The 18,444-nt window shown below is 34.3% G+C and overlaps 1 protein-coding gene across 2 annotated transcripts in view; it reads right to left on the minus strand.

Moving 5' to 3' along the window:
• Nucleotides 1-18,444, minus strand: part of RNF17 (ring finger protein 17) — a 166,854-nt gene that overhangs the window by 98,619 nt on the left and 49,791 nt on the right. For both annotated transcript variants that reach the window (XM_032314687.1, XM_032314688.1), the window contains 6 exons: nucleotides 17,448-17,755; nucleotides 14,950-15,108; nucleotides 11,804-11,993; nucleotides 10,770-10,938; nucleotides 8,315-8,505; nucleotides 6,661-6,802 (listed from right to left, as the gene is read on the minus strand). In XM_032314687.1, the coding sequence (XP_032170578.1) occupies nucleotides 6,661-6,802; nucleotides 8,315-8,505; nucleotides 10,770-10,938; nucleotides 11,804-11,993; nucleotides 14,950-15,108; nucleotides 17,448-17,755 (1,159 nt within the window). The remainder of the gene's footprint in view (nucleotides 1-6,660; nucleotides 6,803-8,314; nucleotides 8,506-10,769; nucleotides 10,939-11,803; nucleotides 11,994-14,949; nucleotides 15,109-17,447; nucleotides 17,756-18,444) is intronic.

The following is an 18,444-nucleotide window of genomic DNA, read 5'->3' on the forward strand; positions in this document are numbered from 1 at the left end:
TAAGAAGCTAATACACTCAACAAAACCCTAAGTAGGATAAACCTAAAGAAACACATTCAAATACATTATAATCAAACAATAAAGACAAAGGAAGAATACTGAAAGCAGCAAAAGAGAAGCAACTTGTCCTGTATGAGGGATTATCAAGATTACTTGCTGATTTCTCCTAAGAAAATTTGAGGACAGAAGACAACAGGGAGATATATTTAAAGTGCTGAAAAAAAAACATATCAACTGAGAATTACAGATCCATCAAAACTATCCTTCAAAGATGAGGGAGAAATTAAGCCATTCACAGAGAAACAAGAGGTGAGGGAGTTCATTGTCCCTAAAAGGAGTCCTTAAAGTAGAACTAAAAGGATCATAGAGTGTAACTTTATAGTCACATGAAGATATGAAGATGTGGTAAACACAAGGACAAATATGAAAGCCAGTATTATTTTAATTTTGGTTTGTAACTCTACTTTTATTTATCTTTTTTTAAAATTTTTTAAGATTTTACTTATTTATTTGACAGAGATCATAAGTAGGCAGAGAGGCAGGCAGAGAGAGAAGGGGAGAAGCAGGCTTCCTGCTGAGCAGAGAGTCTGACGCGGCTTGATCCCAGGACCCTGGGATCATGACCTGAGCCAAAGGCAGAGGCTTTAACCCACTGAGCTACCCAGTCTCCCCAACTCCACTTCTATTTCTATTTATTTTTATAGGATAATAGCTATTTCTACAGGATTTAAAAGATAAATGCAGAAAATTATAAATCTATGTTACTGAGCATACAATGTATAAAGATTAATTTGTGACATCAATAATGTAAGAGGGGAATGAAGTTTCACAGGATTTTTTTGTGTAATTAAAAGTTGATATAAATTTATATTAATTGTTACAACTTTAGGATATATGTAATTCCTATGGTAATGATAAAAGATTTATATATACATAAAAGGAAATAAGGTAATCAAAAGATGAAACTACAATATTTGCACACCCATGTTCCCTGCAGCATTATTCACAACAGTCAAGAGGTAGAAGCAAACCAAATGTCCACTGATGGATGAATGGACTAATAAAATTTGAAATATACATACAATGGAATAATAACCTTAAAGAAGGAAATCTTCTTGCACAATATGAATGAACCTTGAGGGCATTATGCTAATGAAGTAAGCCAGCCACACAAAGACAAACACTGTATGATTCCATTTATAAGAAGTGTCAAAATAGTGAAATTCATAGAATTATGGTTGTCAGTAGTTAGGGGTGGGCAAAATGGAGAGTGACTGTTCAAGAGCTGTAAAGTTTCAGTTCTACATGATGAAAAGTTCTACAGATCTGCTGCACAACAATGTGAATATAGTTAACACTACTGAACTGTACATTCAAAAATTTAAACTGTTAGACGGTAAATTTTGTTATTTTTTATGACAATGTCTTTCAAAAATATTAAAAAATGACATTACAAAAAAACACAAACACAAAAGAGGGAATTAATAGAGGAAATGAGACAAAAAAGCTATAAGATACATAGAAAATAATAAAATGGTGGAAGCCCTTATGATTAATAGCTACTTTATTTTTATTTTACTTTTTAAAAAGATTTATTCATTTGAGAGAGATACAGAGTACAAGCAGGGGGAGCATCAGGCAGAGGAAGGAGAAACAGGCTCCCTGCTGAGCAAGGAGCAGCCTGATGTAAGGCCAATCCCAGGGTCCAGGTATCATGACCTGAGCAGATGCCTAACTGACTGAGCTACCCAGGCAGCCCTCATAGTACTTTAAATGGATTAAAAGCTCCAATTAAAAGGTACAATTGGAAGAATGGATTTTTTAAAATGGCCCAACAATATGCTATGTATAAGATACTCACTTTAGATCTCATAACATACACAGGTTGAAAGTGAAAAATGTATTCCAAGCAAACAGCAACCAACAGAGAGCTGGAATGGCTAAATTATACTTTAAATTAGACTTATTAGACTTAGGATAAAAAGACTTTAAGTCAGATAATATTACAAGAAACAAAGAATGACATTATACATTGGTAAGAGAGTCAATTCACCAGTAAGACATAACAATTACAAATACATATGCACCAAACATCAGCACCCCAAAATATATCAGGCAAGCATTGACAGAATCAAAGGGACATAGTTCTTCAATAAAAGGAGACTTCAGTGCTCCATTTTCAAAAACAGAACTACAAGGAATGTCAGGAAGAAAAAAGATTACTTGAACAATAGTACAAACCAGTTACAAGTTACAGAAATAGAACATTCAAACCAAGATCAGAATACACATTTTTTTCTCAAGTGCACATGGAACATTCTCAGGATAGACAATATGTTAGGCTACAAAACAATCCTAGGTAAATTTTAAAACACTGAAAACATACAAAGTATCTTTCCTAATCACAATGGAAGGAGACTAGAAATTAAGACAAAACTGAAAAATTCACAAGAAACTCATGGGATGAAACAAAAGTAGTGTTAAAAGGGAACTTTATAGCTTGTAAATGCACACGGTGAAAAAAAAAGAATGATCATAAGTAGCTACAAGACTTAAGGAAATAAAAAAGCAAAATAAGCAAAATGAACCCAAATTAGCATAAGGAAGAAAATAATAAAGAGTAAAACATTGATATAAAATACAAAATAGGGGCGCCTGGGTGGCTCAGTGGGTTAAAGCCTCTGCCTTCAGCTCAAGTCATGATCAAGCCCGTCAGGCTCTCTGCTCCACGGAGAGCCTGCTTCCCCCTCTCTCTGCCTGCTTCTCTGCCTACTTGTGATCTCTGTCTGTCAAATAAATAAATAAAATCTTTAAAAAAAAAAAAGGAAAGGAAAAACCCATTCTCAAAGTCATATGAAATCTCAGGGGACCCCAAACTGCCAAAACAAACTTGAAAAAGAACAAAGTTGGAGGGATCACAAATCCTGATTTCAAAACTTGCTACAAAGCTACAGTAATCAAAACAGTGTGCCACTGATATAAGGACAGACAGACCAATGGAATAAATAGATATCCCAGATATAAACCTCTACATATATGGTTAACTGAATATTGACAAACATGCCCAGACCATTCAATGGGGAAAAGACCATCTTTTCAACAAATCGTGCAGAGAAAAGTGGACATTCACATGATAAAGAATGAAACTGGAATCTTCTTTTATACCATATATAAAAATTAACTCTAAATGAATCAAAGACCTAGGTGTAAGAGCTAAAACTGTAAAACTCTTAAAAGAAAACACAGGGGAAAACCTTCACAATGTTAGATTCAATAATAATTTCTTGGGTATGACTCAAAAGCACAGGCAACAAAAGAAAAAAATAAACTAGACTTTATCAAGTTAAAAACTTTTGTGGATCAAAGAATGCTATCAAGAGTGAAAAGGCAACCCACAGAATGGGAGAAAATATCTGAAAATTATATATCTGATAAAGAATTGATATTCCTAATGTATAAAGAATGCCTACAACAAAATAATCCAATTTAAAATTGGTGAAAGGACTGGAATAGGTCTTTCTCCAAAGGAATTTTATAAATGACTAATAAATACATATAAGAAAAAATGTATTCAACAATACTAATGGAAATACAAAATGGTGTGGCACTGTGGAAAACAGTTTGGTAGCTCTTCAGAAAGTTAAACGGAATTATAATATTATCCAGAGCTAGATATATATCTAAAGAAATTGAAAGCAGAGACCCAAATGGATAGTTGTACCCTCATGCTTATAGAAGCATTATTCACAATAGCCAAAATGTTGAAACAATCCAAGTATCCGTCAGCAAATGAATGGTAAATAAAATACAGTATACACATACAAGGAAATACTAGTCATGAAGAAGAATGAAATTCTGATACACGCTGTGACATACAAATATTACACTAAGTGAAATAAGACAGACACAAAAGGAAAAATATTCTCTGATTCTACTTAAGAGGTACCTAGAATAAATTAACAGAAAAAGAAAGTAGGGCAGATTATGAGAGGCTGGGGAACAGGGGAAGGAAAAATGGGGAGTTCTTTAATGGTTACAGAGATGTTTGGGATGATGAAACAGTTCTAGAGATGAATAGCAGCCGTGGATATTCAACACTGAGTGTACTTAATGGTACTGAAGTGTACATTTAATGGCTAAAATGGTATATTTATATATTTTTTACTACACTTAAAATAAAAGTAAAAAAAAATCACTGAAAGAAATATGCATGTCTTTACTTAGTGCTAAATAAACAGACTTCCACAACTTAGTGGATCACTTATAGAGTGGTGCAATGGTTAAGATGACAGCCTCTGAATGAGGTTATATTGCCCAGTTCAATCTTGGCTCTTCCCTTCTTTAGCTGTGTGACCTCAGGCAAGTTGCTTTATCCCTTTGGTTAGAGTCTCCAAATCTAAGTGAAATTACTAGTATCTTTCTCATAGGATTGTGAAGATTAATGAATTATTCACTCATTATGGCCTTTAGAAAGAGTTAATTCATACAAAGTACAGACAACAAAGAGATCGATAAGGGTGAACCCACTGTTAGTAGCTATCCATTTTTTTTTTTAAGATTTTATTTACTTGACACAGAGATCACAAGTAGGCAAAGAAGCAGGCGGGGAGCGGGTGAAGCAGGCTCCTCACTGAGTTGGGAGCCTGATATGGGGCTCTATTCCTTGGAATCACGACCTGAGCGAAGGCAGAGGCTTTAACCCACTGAGCCACTCAGGCGCCCCTGTTAGTAGCTATCTAAACAAACCCCTCAGTCCACATCCAAAATTTAATATGAAATGCCTCTGATCTGAATTTTGGTGTTCAAATTCAGAAAATTACCCATTATAAACATGTAAATTCTCAGATATCCATTGTCAGAAATAGGTTTTCTCACAGTATTTTTTATCATTTAAAAATTTAAATTCAATTAATTAACATATATTATTGGTTTCAGAGGTACAGGCCTGTGATTCATCAGTCTATTATACCCAGTGCTCATTACATTACATATCCTCTTTAATGTCCATCACCCAGTTACACCATCCACCCACAGCCATCCCCTCCAGCAACCCTTAGTTTCCTTCCTATGATTAAGAGTCTCTTATGATTTGTCTCCTTGATTTCATCTCGTTTTATTTTTCCCTCTCTCCCCCTATGCTCCTCTTAGGCTTCTCTGTTTTGTTCTTAAATTCCATATATCAGTGAAATCATATGATACCTGTCTTTCTTTGATTGATTTATTTAACTTAGCAAAATACCCTCTAGTATCATTGCAAATGGAAAGATTTTATTTGATGTCTGAATATATTCCATCTTCTTTATCTTCTTTATCCATTCATCTGTTGATGGACATTTGCGTTCTCTCCATAGTTTGGCTATTGTGAACACTGCTGCCATAAACATTGGGGTGCAGGTGCCCCTTCGGGTCACTACATTTGTATCCTTGGGGTAAATACCCAGTAGTGCAATTGCTGGGTCATAGGGCGGCTCTATTTTCAACTTTTTAAGGAACCTCAACACTGTTTTCCAGAGTGGCTGCACCAGCTTCCCCATGAGCATTCCCATCAACTGTGTAGGAGGGTTCCCCTTCCTCCACATCCTCGCCAACATCTGTTGTTTCCTGACTTGTTAAATTTTAGCCATTCTGACTGGTGTGAGATGGTCTATTACAAAGCTGTAATCATCAAGACAGTATGGTACTAGCACAAAAACAGACACATAGATCAATGGAACAGAATAGAAAACCCAGAAATGGACCCTCAACTCTGTGGTCAACTAATCTTTGACAAAGCAGTGAACAATATCTAATGGGAAAAGGACAGTCTCTTGAACAAATGATGCTGGGAAAATTGGATAGCAACATGCAAAAGGAGGAAACTGGACCATTTCCTTACATTGCACACAAAAATAGACTCAAAATGGATGCAAGACCTAAATGTGAGACAGAAATCCATGAAAATCCTAGAGGAGAACACAGGCAGCAACCTCTTTGACCCTGGCTGTACAACTCTTACTAGATACATCTCCAAAAGCAAGGGAAACAAAGGCAAAAATTAACTAGCGGGACTCCATCAAAATAAAAAGCTTTTGCACAGCAAAGGGAAAAGTCAACAAGACCAAAAGACAACTGACAGAATGGGAGAAGATATTTTCAAATAACATCAGATAAAGAGCTAGCATCCAAAATCTATAAAGACCTTATCAAACTCAACACCCAAAGAATAATCCAATCAAGAAATGGACAGAAGACATGAAGAGACAATTCTCCAAAGACATCCAAATGGCCAACAGATGCATGAAAAAATGCTCTGCATCACTCGGCATCAGGGAAATACAAATCAAAACCACACTGAGATACCTTCGCCTAGTATTCTGATGTCAGGTCTATGTGCTTTCCTATACTATAGATATCATTAAGATGGCAAAAAAACACATATATTAAGGTATCCTTCACTGTCCTTTCCTTCCATATTTCATAATTTGCATGAAGAGTTCCTTCAACTTACTATGAATCATGTGAATTTCTTATTTATAATTGCAGCTAAGAAACTTAAACTTACAGAAGCTTGACAGTGGTTTGTTTTCTCTAAAATTCATTTTGGGTGCTCATTTCCATTATACACTTCTACTTAAAATTTGAAAAAATTTACTTTGTCTCAAAGGAATACTAAATACTTACCAATTGAAGATAGAAATTGGCAGGACTATTTATATGACAAACCATAACTGAAACATCTGTCATTTCTTTAGGCAAAATAGGTGGGTGATAGTGTAAAGTCATATTTTTTTCAGAGTGGCTTCTTGGCGATTGTGACCTAAACCTGTTTAAAAACATAATCAAAAGCATAAGCTGCCATTTCCTTAAAGTCTCTCTTCTCTTAGCAACTTGGTCTGAAGGACTTGTACATATACTAATTAATCTACCTAGAATATTCTCTTTCTAATTTCTTTTCTAATACATTTCTTAGTACTGTCTTCAATTATCAAACCAAGTGAGATGTCAAACTTGAGATGTCAAGTCTCAAAAATTAATAATTGACCTTCGAATTTGTGTTGGGACATTTTTGAGCCAGATCTGTGCCTTCTACTCAAAGTCTCTCCTCTTTGAGGAACTGACAACCATGGACTGTGGTAGCACTCAGTAAGGCCACCTGAGGGGTGTCTGTGACCCCATCCAGATCTAATGCAACTTTTATATTTCCACAATGAGCTCTACTTGGGTCACTTCCAGAGTCATCTCATCACTCAAGACAAAAAGTCAGTATCTTTCACTATCCCTATCGTTAGTCATCTTACTTTGTTCATCAGTGATGGGGGTGGAGGAAGTAACTTTAAATATCTGTTCTAAATTCCTACATTAAATACAGAATGGTGATCATGAACTTATTCCAGTGGTTGGAAAATTTAAGCCAGGAACTTTAAACTATGATTCTTAAAACCCTAGTAGAACTGTTTGTGAAATTATCAAGAATCTAAAAAAAATGTTCAGTATCTACAAATAGTTTCCTTTGAGTTACCTTAATTTTTCTATTTACATAAATTATTTGAATGCAGTTTTCAGATAACCGTACTTAGAGAGCCCTGGTAGCAATATTTTTTAAATTAATTTATTTATTTTCAGCATAACAGTATTCATTATTTTTTCACCACACCCAGTGCTCCATGCAATCCGTGCCCTCTATAATACCCAACACCTGGTACCCCAACCTCCCACCCCCCTCCACCACTTCAAACCCCTCAGATTGTTTTTCAGAGTCCATAGTCTCTCATGATTCACCTCCCCTTCCAATTTACCCCAACTCCCTTCTCCTCTCTAACACCCCTTGTCCTCCATGATATTTGTTATGCTCCACAAATAAGTGAAACCATATGATAATTGACTTTCTCTGCTTGACTTATTTCACTCAGCAAAATCTCTTCCAGTCCCGTCCATGTTGCTACAAAAGTTGGGTATTCATCCTTTCTGATGGAGGCATAATACTCCATAGTGTATATGGACTACATTTTCCTTATCCATTTGTCCATTGAAGGGCATCTTGGTTCTTTCTACAGTTTGGCGACCATGACCATTGCTGCTATAAACACAGGGGTACAGATGGCCCTTCTTTTCATGACATTTGTATCTTTGGGGTAAATACCCAGGAGTGCAATTGCAATTGCAATTGTATCTTTGGGGTAAATACCCAGGAGTGCAATTCATAGGGAAGTTCTATTTTTAATTTCTTGAGGATTAACTTCTTAGATTATGCTTTAGAGTCAGTCCATAGTTTTTAAAGGTAAACTCTGTTATTACAATTTATACCTCAAAGTATTTCTTTTAATAAGTTACCTACCTTGCTAACTCCATAAAAACTAATGCATCTCTAAGAGACACAGGCATATCACTGCTTATTTTATTTGTTGGTGGTTTCTGCAGATCTACAATTAGCACACCATCTTCTTCTCTAAAAACTTTCATTAAAACAGCCTTGTTATTTACCATTTTCAAAAACTCTACTTTGGCTTCTTCTCCCCAGCCTTCATCCTGTGAAAAAAGTAGAATTCCAATGTACTTAATAACTACAATTAGCTCTAATGGTACCATGCTCTGGATTTAGCTTTTATTTTATTTTTCATTGTAAATACAAAATACAATCAAAGTCTGCAAACTTGAGCACAGGGACTCAACCACAGATACTAAACAATACCTAGGGCCAGATCCAAGGTCAGTGTTTATGTATGTACAATATATGAATTTATTTTTTAGTGAGTTCTGTGCCCAGTGGTTTGAATTCATGTCCCGAGATCAAGAGTCACACACTCTACCAAATGAGCCAGCCAGGTGCCCCTAGATCTTTGATGTTTATTAACAGTCTCAAGGTGTCCATTAAGCTGTTGTATTTTAGAATTTAGTTTCACTTCTGAATATATATAAGTATATATATATATATATAAAACATTATATAACATTATATAAATATTCTAAAATAAAACATATGATTTTTCCACTTAAATAACACAAATTCAAAAGGTAATTTTGGGGTGCTTAGGTGGCTCAGTTGGTTAAATGTCTGCATCAGCTTAAGTCATGATCCCAGGGTCCTCGGATTGAGCACCACATTGGGGCCCCTGCTTGGCGGGAAGTCTGCTTCTCCCTCTCCCCACTGCTTGTGCTTTCTCTCTCTCTCTCTCTCTCACAAATAACGAAAAAGAAAAGGTAAATTTGAAAGTATACTGGAATCCATGTAATGTAATCAAGGTGTTTATAATCATCATTTAACTGGGAATATATGAAGTATATGGTACTTAAATAATGAAAAATATTCACCCATTAAAAAAAATTTTTAAGTTGATCTTTGAACCTTTAAGTTTCCATACCTAAAGAAAATATCAAGGGTTAAAACTACACATTCCTGGTGTTAAGTTCTTTATATATTTTGAATATTAACCCCTTAACAGATATACCTTTTGTAATTATCTTCTCTCATTCCGTAGGTTGCCTTTTGTTTTGTTGAGGATTTCCTTCATTGAGCAAAAGTTTTTTATTTTGGTGTATTCCCAAATATTTTATTTTTGCTTTTATTTCCTTTGCCTGAGGAGACATATCTAGAAAAATATTGCTAAGGCTGATGTCAGAGAGATTACTATCTATGTTTTATCTAGGACTTTCATGGTTTCAGGTCTCACATTTCTTTTTGTGTTTCTTTTTGCACATGGTATAATCAAGTGTTCCAGTTATATTCTTCTGCAATGTAGCTGTCCAGATTTCCCAGCACCATTTATTGAAGAGATGGTCTTTTCCCGTTGTATATCCTTGCCTTCACTGTCATAGATTAATTGATTATATAAGCATGGTTTTATTTCTGGGCTCTCTATTCTGTTCCATTGATCTGTAAGTCTATTTTTGTACCAGTACCATACTGTTTTTGTTTTTGTTTTTACTTTGGTTTTGTAGTATATTTTGAAATCTGGAATTGTGATATCTCCAGCAGAGTTGGTTAGTCACTATGCTGTATACCTGAGACTAATGTAACAGTGTGTGTCAACTATACTCAAACTTTTTAAAAGCTACAGGTTGCTTAAAAACGAAAAATAAAACCTCTTTCTAAGGATTATAAAGTTTATTCAGAAAATGCAAAGAAGTATAAAAGCCAAATTTAAACCAGCTTTACCATTTTGGGGAAAACAGCTAATACTTACGTTTCCTTTTACATTTTTTTTTCATTTACTCATTCTTTCAAATATCTGTCAAATGCCTTTTATGTGCTATGTAATCTGCTAAGCACTGGGAATACTGGGAATGATAGGTAGAGACACAGATTCCTACTTTCAAAGCCTTCATAAAATAACCATTTAACCTATATTCTTACACACATTTCCTGTCTTGTAAGAGTATTTAAGGCTTGCTGGGGAATAGATATTCATAAACAATACAAAGCAGAACACAACTAATGAACAAAGTGTCATGAAAATAGTGAAGAAATTTATAGAAACACATGCCAGACCATTTTAAAATTTATTTTTCTCTCCATATGTGACTCAAATTTAGTGGTTTATTTGGATTCATTTCAAGTATATGTTTATTCATTTGTATATGTTTATTCAACTCAAATTCCCATTAAGAATGTTTCTAATTATGGAAACTGAAGTTCATTTCCTTTTTTACTGGCACTGATAATTTATTATACAAAATGCACTTACCAAAAGAATTGGTGCCTTGAACCTACACTTTGCAATCTAACTGGCAATACATAGCTAAAATTGAGACATTTAGCCCCCAAAAGAAGAAATAATTTAAGTTTCACTTACTGAATTCTGTGGAACAATGTCCTTCAATGAGCATGGCAGTGCTAGTGGGTGGATGTCTTTCAGGAGCCCTTCAATATATGGTTCAGACTTCCTTAGAACTAGGCATAAGTCATTTAGTACTATATGCTGCTCAGCAATGTGTTCTGATCTTGCATGGGTATCACCAACCCTAAAAGAATTCAGGTAATATTTATTGAAAATAATACTTGAAACCCAAACTTGCTTTCCCTCCGTAAAAGATATGCATTTCTAAGGATACTTTATTTAAGCTAAATCTTATAGAAAGTTGTATTCTAATTCATACTTTCCTACTACATAGATTTAATCCATATTTTATAAGCACAGACAGTACTTTTATCTATAAAATAAAATCTCAGCTGACTTTATCTGACTTTGTCTTTATTTGTTCAAGTTTAGACTTAAAGGGGATAATGATAATGATGCCTCCAAACAGAAAACTATTTATTTATAAAGCTAGGACCATTAAATAATAACCTTTCTATATAGTTAACACTGGTCCTTACTACAGAAACATTTCAGTTTTATTTTTTAAATTTATTATTATTGTTGTTTTATTTTCCTAGAAGACTGAGGGAAATATTTTTGAGTACCTAGTGTTAGCTTTAATAATTATAGAAATCTGATTTAAAATTCTACTCAATCATCCTGCAGCTAACTGTAATACTTTATTTAAAAGAAATATTTTTGTGCATCATTCCCTCTTTCGAATAAACACAGAAAAGCACTTAAGTTTGGATACATCGAAAAGCTCCTTTTCCTAAATAACAGAAAAAAACCTAGTCCTTTTCAAGCTCCTCATGTAGTAACACTGATAAATGATAATACTTTACTAATTTAGTAGTCAGTAAAACAAATAAGAGAACAAAATAAAAAGTATATGCCTTAGAAGTAAAAAATGATAAATTACCCCTTTCTAGTCTTTCCCAACTTCCTTTATTCTTCAGTATTTCACCCCCCCCGCCCCGCCAGATAACCAAAGTTTCCAGACAGGCCAGGAACATGTAATACCATACCCTGAAACAATTAGGACTTCAGAATTTCCAAAATCTACCATGAATATTTGTATTAGTGCAACTTCATGGACTGAGAATTTGGTTGGACTACAAAGTTTTCTAACATGTTCACTTTCTATTGGAATTAATTCAGTGATAGTTCCTCGACACCACATTCCATTTTCAATACTGTTGACAAATATTCTTGCACCTAAATAATAAGGAAGACAAATCATTATCAGTGTTTATGGAGAAAAATACCTAATTAGCTCTAATTTATGAACATGTATATTAGTTCCACCACTAAGAAATTTTAATTAATTTATTTCCTGATGACTTAGTACATGTCGAGTGCTATGAAAAATATAAAAGTGGTATATTGTGATAGCTCCTATTACATAGGTAGCTGGGAGGTAAATGCAAAGTTGCCAGTCTCTTATTGAGGACCTATATTTTATGAACTATAACAAAGATGAATGAGACTATCCTGCAATAAAGAAGCTCAAGAAAGGGGGCACCTGGGTGACGCAGTGGGTTAAGCCTCTGCCTTTGGCTCAGGTCATGATCTCAGGGTCCTGGGATCAAGTCCTGCATCGGGCTCTCTGCTCAGCAGGGAGCCTGCTTCCCCCACTCTCTCTGCCTGCCTCTCTGCCTACTTGAAATCTTACTCTTTCTGTCAAATAAAAAAAAAATAAATAAAGCTCAAGAAAGGAAAAGAGATAGGCAATTAAATGTACTTACAACAATAAAGACATTCTACCCCATGTATACATACACATACATGTATAGACATATACATCCTGAAATTTATAAAATCCTTTGGTAACATAAAGGAAGAAACAATTACCTCCTCTTGATAAAGAGGAATCAAAGTAAAGAAACAATGAAAGGCAATATTTGACATGCCAAAATTAAATTAATAAACAATGGGGTTCAGAGAAGGGGAAGATGAACCAAGGACCTAGCAGCAGAGAGATCAGATGAATTATAAATTAATTCGGGAAAAAAAGGTCAAGGAAGAAAGAAGCCTGAATTTGAATGCTTCCTATGAGCTCAGTGATGTTCTCAGTATTTTGTGTTTGAATTTACTTACTCCCACAACAACCCTAGAGAGATAGGGCTTCCATCACACAGGTAAGCAAAGGCAGTCTTAGAGCCCATCCTCTTCAAAACTAAGCTACCTATCAGAGATAAATTGATAGATCTCACCACTCATTATATACAGAGGGCTGCTGTATAAATCCCCTCTGTATATGCTAATTAAAACAGGATAGCTGAGAGGCACATTAGGGTAACCTTTTAACTTTTATTTCTATGAAAATGTTTATCTGGCCTAAAGATTGTCATCAACCTTTCTCTTGTGTTGATATACCACATAACCAATATTCTGAGTTTTAAACTATATGCTATGAAACCATTCTTTTTCACAATAGGTAAGATAAAAGCCTATTGAAGACATTTGTTCTTTATAATGAAGAGCACAGGTAGGAAAAGGGAACAAGAGGACATCCTCTTAAAGCATCTTAAAGTTCTTTCCTTGTCACTTTCTTAAAATATAAATGAGTATTCAAGTCATGTAAATTTATTTACCTGAAACAATAATTATCCTTAATTTATAACAAAGGATGACTGTGACTTTTTTAGAACATTTTCTCAATCTAAGTTGAACTCTTTTGGGCATGTATTAAATTTTAAGAGAAATATTTGTAGCCATAAATGTTTAATACTATACTTCTCTTTTCTTAGATACTCGTAATTTAATGTTCTCTAAAGTTTAAAATTACCATCAGTTTTTGTCAGAAGTGTATGATAAACCTAGATTTTGGATATTCTGATAAGCCACACAAATGAGCTAAGAGTTAATCACATTTTTTATGGGTATTTTTTTTTTTTAATTTTCACCGTAACAGTACTATTTTTTTTTACCACACCCAGTGCTCCATGCAATCCGTGCCCTCTATAATACCTACCACCTGGTACCCCAACCTCCCACCCCCCTGCCACTTCAAACCCCTCAGATTGTTTTTCAGAGTCCATAGTCTCTCATGATTCACCTCCTCTTCCAATTTTCCCCAACTCCCTTCTCCTCTCTAACTCCCCATGTCCTCCATGCTATTTGTTATGCTCTACAAATAAGTGAAACCATATGATAACTGACTCTCTCTGCTTGACTTATTTCACTCAGCATAATCTCTTCCAGTCCCATCCACGTTGCTATAAAAGTTGAGTATTCATCCTTTCTGATGAGTTAATCACATTCTTAAAGAATGCCTACATGACCTTAAACACATAATAATTTTTGGTATTATGTACAGGCATTGATTGCTATTAAGAGAACAGTTTTCGGGAGGTGAACCATGAGAGACTATGGACTCTGAAAAACAATCTGAGGGGTCTGAAGTGGCGGGGGGGTGGGAGGTTGGGGTACTGGGTGGTGGGTATTACGGAGAGCACGGATTGCATGGAGTACTGGGTGTGGTGAAAAAATAATGAATACTGTATTTCTGAAAATAAATAAATTAATTTATAAAAAAAAGAGAGAACAGTTTTCTCACCATGTTAATAAATCAAATCATTACATTATCATTTACATTATATTACAAATCATTACAAATCATTTACCTTATTACAGAGTATAATCAAATTTAGTCAATGAGTTATAAAGAAAATATTTGTAAAAAAAAGCCTAAATTATGGCAAATTACACATACCCTTAGAATTAAGATAGACTGATTAAGTTTACCAACTACTCTCTGAGTGGCCCTAGGAAATAGATAACACTGTTGTGAGTTAAATGATCACCTCATTTAAGTGCTTAATGACATCCTCAATATTCACATGTGGGACAGCAAGGGACTGTAGTTATACTATAAGGAATCATCTTATGGGCCAGTTTTCCCTGGAAACAAGGAACCTGTGAAGGGTTTTGTAATTTAAACAATAACTACTTTTACTCCATAATGATAGTTTTTGTATATACATTATCAGCAGTCAATATTTACCTAACTTACCTAAATAAAATTACATTATATAATTATAAAACTTTTATGCTTGGAGCACAAATCCGTATTATCAAAGGTCTATGTGGGTTGGCCAAATACTATAATATTTAATATTATAATATTTAAATGAACTTAATACTTTAGCTTGGAATAAGATTTGATTACCTAGTTCCAAAATGTCTGAAGGATCAAGGTGTAAACTCTTATTGCAAAACTGATTCACCTTCTTTTCCAATACTGTTGCATCTTTAATTTGTGAATATTTCCGGATATAAAAGTGGCAAGGATGTATTACATGACTTACAAAAACTAGCTCTGGAGAACCTACATAAGAATATTAAAACCACATTAATAAATCATAGGAAAGAATTCATAAAAACTGAATGCAATATCCTCTAAAAGAATATTAAGTGTCTTGTGGCACTGAAAACTCTAGAATACTTAGGCCCCACAAGAGTCCACACCCAAAATAGTAACCAGACCACTAAAACAAATAGATATCCCACTTTCAACATTAAATTCTTTAGCAACCTGAACTGCAAATATTTTATTTTACTTGCCAAGTATGTTAAGTAGAATTGCAGTTCATGTGATAATTAGATTCTAAAGTCAAGATATGCTGTAACTGTACTGCATTATAACAAAACATCAGAATTTATTTATGAACATTTTAGAACTCAGAACTCTATTCATAATAAGTAGGTCTCTTGCATATCACAAAAACTCCTGTTTCTACTATACCCAAAAAACCAAGAATAAGCCCATAGACACTCTAAATACCAATCTTATCTGGCTAGAGAAGTGAAAAAAATGTGCAAAGCGAATGTACTGAGCATCATTTAGGGGAAGATGTGTGTGTTTTGGTGGAGTTTGAAGGGGTGGTGAGGGTAGAATAAAAGAGAAAAATATTTGTATATAGCAGCAATGAAGCCAAATGCAGCTACTGAAAAGATGCAGAATAAATGTTAAAAAAGGAATCAAAAGAACAGGACAGTGTACATAGTATGCTATGTTTCATGTACAAAAACAGAAGAATTATATATATGTATAAGCAAAGAAACTCTAGAAGGGAGGGAGAGACTGAATGAAATGGACAGGTTAGGGGAAAATTTCACAGTATTTTAATATATGATTTTTTAACAATGTAGATGTTTTATTTAGTAAAAATGTTTAAAACACAAAGAATAGGGAAGTGTGGAATTGGAGACAGTAAATACAGATGATAAAAACTGAACAAATGGATCATTTTAACTGTCTGATACAGATCAAAAAGAATACCTATATTGAGGATGGAGTAAAGAAATTAGTATGTGTAAGTACGGAGGCAGTTGAGAGAAGTGTTACAGATTTCAGAAATATTTTTGCCAGTAACAGCTAAAATTTTTAACATTAAAAGGAAGAAGCTTTAGTTAACAGTAAAATTCATTTAACTCACTACCTTCACACTACATTAGATTACTTTACATAAAGCAAACTCCACAACATCAAGTTCAGAGTTGTTAAAGTACTTGCTTTTGATCCGAAAGGGAAAGATGATTTTTTCTGAAAAGGTTTTTTTGGATCTCTAGGTGTTCCCACAAGATAATCTGTGAAGCATGTTTCATCAAAATAGGAAATAAAGGCAATTGTACTAGTTTTATTAGGTTGACAATGGCACACTATTGCTTAAAAAGCTGTATTTGAGGGGCGCCTCAAGTACAGCTCAGTGGGTTCAAGCCTCTGCCTTTGGCTCAGGTCATGATCCCAGGGTCCTGAGATCCAGCCGCAAATCAGGCTCTCTGCTCAGCAGGGAGCCTGCTTCACCTCTCCCCTCCACCCCCCACCTGCCTCTCTGCCTACTTGTGATCTCTGTCAAATAAATAAATAAAATCTTAAAAAAAAATAAAAAATCTGTACTTAAATTGGCAAAATACTGGAATGATAAGACTACTTTTTATCAGTAGATATAGTCATGATAGGTTTCTTAATCACTGAGATATCAGCAATAATAATACAATGGAAACAAACAAAAATGTATTTTTTTTTTTTTTTTGCGTTCAAAAGTTCTGGAGAATCAGCCAATGAAACAGATTGGGAAGTGGAGGGCAGAAGAGAGCAAAAACTGAACTTGAAAATGGTCCTAAAGACTGGTAGTATACTAACTTCACAATAGTAGTTCATGGGGAGAATACCAGCATGTAAATCTAATCAAACTATTATGATACATTAAAATGTTACAAAGCAGATGCTATTATATTCATGTCAACTTATTTTATAACAGACTATCTCTCAGAATGAAGATTTAAGAAAATCCATTATTTTTTTAATAAAAAATTTGCTCTTAAATTTAAGGACAAAGCCATGAGACTGCTCTACAAATACTTCTCTTATTTGTATTTTTTTCTCTTATTTTTATTTTTGTCTTTTATACAGTTTATGTGTGGAACACCAGAAAGTCAAATACCTCAATTAACCAAATACCAAATTTACATCTCAGAGGTTAGATTATTACACTAAAAATAAAAAAAATTTCCTAACTTTAGAAAATGTGAAAGTAGGGGTGAGGAACCAACAGGTGTTAACTCATAATGAGGTATAAGAAAACAGTGTTCTTGTTGAGTACAGGGACCAATTTATTTCTAATTACAGACATATTGTTTCCTTGCTTTTGAATTTTCACTCACTTTCCAGGTTTTCTTCAATAATTTCTTCAATTATCACATCAGGGCTAGATCCTATTTGAGGCAGAACTGCAATGGTTTTAGGGAATGGTGTTGCAACAACCTCTTTCTCTGGCTGGAAGTCTTTTGCTTCTAAATGCACATCACTGGCTTCCCGATGGAAAAAAGGTGATGAGGTTTCATTACTTAGAATAGACATGTCAACCTTTTTCTTTTCTTGAAATGCGTATGTATCATAACAAGAAAATTCCTTTTTATGACTGTATTTCTTTTGAACAGTCTGTCCCATTTCATTTTCTTGGGGATCACATCTGTTTAAAAAATAGAAGGTATTAAGGAGGGCACTTTTGATGAGCATTTGATACTGTATATGAGTGACGAATCACTAAATTCTACACCAGAACCCGATAGCACACTGCCATTTAACTGGAATTTAAATAAAAATTTGGAGAAAAAAATAGATAGGCATATGGCTACTTTAAGCTGTTTCATAAATTTTTTATATCTACCTTCAAACGATTTCCTCCCTACATGACAGTTAATATTGTGAGACATATAAAGAACTAAAGTTTTATATAGGTGTCTCAGAAGCATTTTTTAAATAGCTTTATATTTTTAAAGATTTGTTTATTTGAAAGAAAGAGAGAGAGAGAATGAGTGGGAGGGACAGAGGGAGAAGGAGAGAGACTCTCAAGCAGACTTCATGCTGAATGTGGAGCCCAACATGTGGCTTGATCTCAGAACCCTGAGATCATGACCTGAGCCAAAACCAAGCATTGGACACTCATCTGGGACTGTGCCACCCAGGTGTTCCAAATAGTTTTACTGATGTGTAATTTACACAGCATAAAATTCAATAATTTTTACTAAATTGCAGTTGTGCAGCCATCACTATAATCTAATTTTAGAACATTTCCATTACCCAGAAAGAAACTTTTGCTCATTTCCAGCCCTAAGCAAGCCTAAGGGTTTTAAAAGGTCAACAAGAGGTATCATCAAT

The sequence above is a fragment of the Mustela erminea genome, chromosome 15 (genome assembly GCF_009829155.1).
Source record: "Mustela erminea isolate mMusErm1 chromosome 15, mMusErm1.Pri, whole genome shotgun sequence".
Lineage (NCBI taxonomy): Eukaryota > Metazoa > Chordata > Mammalia > Carnivora > Mustelidae > Mustela > Mustela erminea.